General features: G+C 45.2%; 1 protein-coding gene across 1 annotated transcript; it reads right to left on the bottom strand.

The window, feature by feature from the left end:
• Window positions 1–292: 292 nt before the first annotated feature.
• On the bottom strand, window positions 293–2,967 carry LOC123404711. The gene is made up of 3 exons (XM_045098656.1): window positions 2,507–2,967; window positions 1,522–1,632; window positions 293–765 (listed from the first exon to the last, which is right to left on the bottom strand). Exons 1-3 carry the CDS (start codon window positions 2,844–2,846, stop codon window positions 608–610), a joined length of 609 nt encoding a protein of 202 aa, XP_044954591.1. The 5' UTR covers window positions 2,847–2,967; the 3' UTR covers window positions 293–607.
• Between the last annotated feature and the right edge of the window lie 1,292 nt (window positions 2,968–4,259).

Below are 4,259 nucleotides of genomic sequence, written 5' to 3' on the forward strand. Positions count from 1 at the left end.
TGTCCTCCCTAAACTGTCACCTGAGCTGCAATCTATCAAGATTCGATTGCACCCACTCGTTTAAAATGGATAGCTAAGATAAAGTGAAAGATGAAGCGTTCCTCTTCCACTGGAAGCAAAGGATTTGAGTCCCCAGTATCTATCATGTAAAGCTCCACAGCTCAAAAGAGAGAAAAAATTGAGCATCTAAAAACATTTGAAAAAACAATTCAGAGACACTAAAGCTACACACAAAAATTAAAGAATGGAAACCCAATTGTCGAAGCATGTCAAAATAGAATGGATGCAAGAATAATCAAGAATGACTCATAATAAAACTTGTTCACTAACAAATGAGTCCGATGTAAAAGACCAATAGAGAAAAATAAAATAAGTATTTAGAGTTTTGAACTGCATCCATTGGGTACCGACACGTAGCAAAATGTTGCCATCAAACAAGGGAACTCGATAGGTTGCAACAGAAAAGCCACACAACCACACAAAAGTTTGCAGCAAGATGCTCAAGCATAGTACCTTGTTTAAGAGAGAGCCTACTAAATGCTCATGGAGTCACCAGAGAAATCAACAAGGAAGCGAGTAAGATAACAGAAAGCTAATAGCTACACGCCTATGCTCTTGTCCCTGCAACCATCGTGGCCAGGAACCAACACCCACTTCCAGACAAAAGCGCTGTCCCTTTCTGAATGTCAAACTTAATCAATTTTAAAAGGATCTGGCTCCATGGATCATGGTGGAACCGAGAGTTCTTATCGGTGGAACTAGTCCCTGCAGACAACATCAAAGTGATAAGGACACCAGAGTTTTTGCGAGAATATCATAAATATAACTAGTACAGACTACTGGGGAAAGTTAGGCACTATCAAATAAATTTGACCTCGTGCAGGGGAAAACAAGACCACAAGCTCTACCGGAAAAATGGGAGAACTGGAACTTCCTGAAGCAAGCAGCTGCCACGAACTAATCCGCTTGAATTTGCATAGTCAGATATGAAAAGCTAAAATAATTGTCACTCTACAGAATAATCCTCATGGAAAACATGACTACAGCAGGAATAGTTTCATGCACATGGCCAGCAGAGCAGAGCAGGAAATAAAGCCTTATGGTATACCAACACTGACCGCCAGCTAAAGTAATTTCCCTATAAATATCATGACCAATGAACTAGCATCCCTATCCAGACTAATAACAATGTGATCCCCTTATGAAGGTCAGATTTGAAAAGAATCCGGTTCCATAATGCAACCAAGACATGATAATGGTGGAATTAGGCCCTGCCGACAACATGAAAAGGACAAGGGCACGGGAGCTTCCACAAGACTATCCAAGAAATAAGTCTAAATCTCACCAGTACGGAGGGAAATCACCCGGCACCAAATAAGTGTTTGACCCCTGAGACATATAATATAGACAGAAAATGGAAGAAAAAGAATGTGCCTTGGTGGTGCAAGCAAACTGCAAAACAGTCTAATTCGTTTCATGTTGCATAGTCAGATGTGAACAGCTATAACAATTGTTGCTTACATAGAATAATAATTGTGATGCCACAGGTGACTACGGCGAAAACAGATTCCAGCACATGGGCAGAGCAGCAACCTAAGCCGTATGATTCGCATTGCCAACACCAGAAGCCACCTAAGGAATAGCACCACCACGTGGCCAGATTAGAATAAAGCATCAGAAAATCAACTTGTACTCCAGATATGACAAAGGGAACAGAAAACTGTGGATAAGAGAAGACATCCAACCATGATCCTGGATGCAGAAATAAAAGATTAGTTTGGGTTATAAGCGCACAGGTTGCAGGTTCTTGGAACATGAACCTGAACCCCTTGAAGCACACATCGCCACTACCTCATCCATCTATCAATTGCGTGAGCTTTACAGAAGGAAAAGCCTCTATTGCTCGTTGCAGTGATGGGCTATGGACATGGAGGTGCTAACGAGTATATAATCAAGAGGTAATGCTTTAGCCCGGAATAAATTACTGGGTGCGAGGCCTCCTAGACAAACCAAAGGAAAGACGGCACAGGAAAAGGCTTTCCCTGCTTGGAATGGTTGCAAATTTTTACACCTGTATTTATTTTACATTTGTAAATTACCGGTCATCTCTTGTTTCCTGCCTGAAATGAAAACGCCGGGACGAGGTCCGTATCCTAAACCGGCGAGAAACGGAGCAGAAACGCTGATCCAAACGCGGCCATATCTATTCCACGGGTTCACGCAAGTCAAAATGGGCAGGAGTAAATCGAGCAATGCAGCCGTTACTTGTACGAAATTTCGTATGGAAAATTTCTACCGAAGTTTCCGGTGAAAAGCCGGCGGGGGCTTTGGACAAGTCAAATTCGGGCGAGCTTACACGCCGTGTTCAACCAGTAGGCGGCATCGGGGTTCTCGCACGGAAGAATCAACGAGCACGACTCGACAAGCCAAATCCAGACGTTTCCACAGGAAACAGGCGAGCTTACTGAGATCGACGGCGACGACAGAGATGTTCGGAGGGACTCACCAGCGTTCATGAGGTGGACCGCGTCGAGCGGCTGCGGCGGCCTGGCGTTGGGGACGCGGGTGGAGGCTAGGAAGCCAGTGAGGAGGAGGGCGACGAGCTCGCGACGTCGCCGGGGCGGAGCCGCCGCCGCCGCGGGTGCTTCCACCTTCCCCTGCCTTGTGTGGTGCCCCTCCGGCGACGCCGAGCGGCATTGGGCTGCCGCCGCCGCCCTCGCTCGTTCCTCTCCGAGGCGGCGCTCTCCTTCCGCGGGGGATTCCGATTCGACTTTCTCTCCGACGAGTCGCAGAGCCCCGAGGTCGCTGCGGTCACTGCCGCCGAGAAGGAGGGGCGGAGGGGACATGGGTCGATACACGGACCGCGCCGTGCCGACCCACGTGCTGAACTCCCCAGCCCAGGCATGCCCTAAACAAGCCGTCAGGCGGCACGTTCAGCCCGCTGGCCAGAGTAGGATTCAGCCTATTGGTTGTTTTGGGCTTAGATTCAGTCTTTTCGGCTGTATATAAATAAAAAAATGGGTTGTGTCGTGTCGGCACACGTGACAGTATCTATAATTTTTTATTATTCCTTGCTGATATATTATTATTCTAGAATATACTTTTTTGGGTATTTATTTATTAATTTATATTGTTTTTAGCACTAACCTATTGACTCAGTTTCGAGTGTCACTTGCTGTTTTGTGCATGTTTTTTACTTTTCAGGTTTACCATACCAAACGAAGTTCAATTGGTCTGAAACTTTTTAGAGATTTTTTTGGGACCAAAGAAAGACCAACGAGCATCGAAAGATGGCTGGGCCACATGAGGGCCCCAAAAGCCAACGCGGTGCGCCTTGGGGGCGACATGTTGTGTTGTCGGCCCCTCGAGGCCCTCTCGACGCCGTTATGTGGCTTATAAATTCTCAAATAACCTAAAAACCTTTGAGGCAGTCCCGACACTTTTTACGCTGCCGCAAGTCTCTGTTCTGGCAGAAGGACATCTGGAGCTCCGTTCCGGCACCCTCCCAGAGGGGGGATCGATCATGGAGAGCCTCTTCATCAACCTTGTTACCCTTATGATGATGTGTGAGTAGTTCATCACGGACCTACAGGTCCATAGCTAGTACCTAGATGTCAATCTCTCTCTCTCTCTCTCTTGATCTTCAATACAATGATCATTGCATCTTTGCTTTGATCCATATGATGCAATTCGTTTTGTGAGGTGCGTTTGTTGGGATCCGATGAATCACGGATTTATATTCAGATTATTCATGATAAATATTTGAGTCTTCTGTGAATACTAATATGATTCTTATGTGCATGATTATGCTAGCTTCGTAATTCTCTCCGATTGAAATAGTTTGGCCAATTAGATTGATATTTCTTCGTTGAGAGAGGTGTGTTGTAGTAGGTTCAACGTGGACAGAAGGGGATAAGATGTGTCTTTGTGTTGTTGCTGCTAAGGATAACACGATGGGGTTTATTCATATTGCTTGAGTTTACTTTGTCTACATCATGTCATCGTTCTCCATGCATTACTCTGTTTTACTTAATACTATAGATGCATGCTGGATAGTGGTCGATGAGTGGAGTATAGTAATAGGTGAAGGCAGGAGTTAGCCTATTTGTTTATGGACGTGATGCCTATATACACATGATCATTGCCGTGAATATCACATAATTATCCCCTTTTCTATCAATTGCCCAATAGTAATTTGTTTATCCAACGTATGCTATTTTTCATGAGAGATGCCATTAGGGAAAACTATGCCCCGGGGT

The sequence above is a fragment of the Hordeum vulgare genome, chromosome 6H (genome assembly GCF_904849725.1).
Source record: "Hordeum vulgare subsp. vulgare chromosome 6H, MorexV3_pseudomolecules_assembly, whole genome shotgun sequence".
In the NCBI taxonomy this organism is placed as follows: Eukaryota; Viridiplantae; Streptophyta; class Magnoliopsida; order Poales; family Poaceae; genus Hordeum; species Hordeum vulgare.

What these genes read in the sequence shown, in the direction of transcription:
- LOC123404711 (XM_045098656.1), bottom strand. Translation starts at nt 2,846, where the DNA reads ATGTCCCCTCCGCCCCTCCTTCTCGGCGGCAGTGACCGCAGCGACCTC. An exon ending in GGTCCACCTCATGAACGCTG is followed by an intron (nt 1,633 to 2,506) that starts GTGAGTCCCTCC and finishes GCTATTCCTTAG; the next exon opens with GTGGCTTCTGGTGTTGGCAA. An exon ending in CATCACAATTATTATTCTAT is followed by an intron (nt 766 to 1,521) that starts GTAAGCAACAAT and finishes TGTTGTCTGCAG; the next exon opens with GGACTAGTTCCACCGATAAG.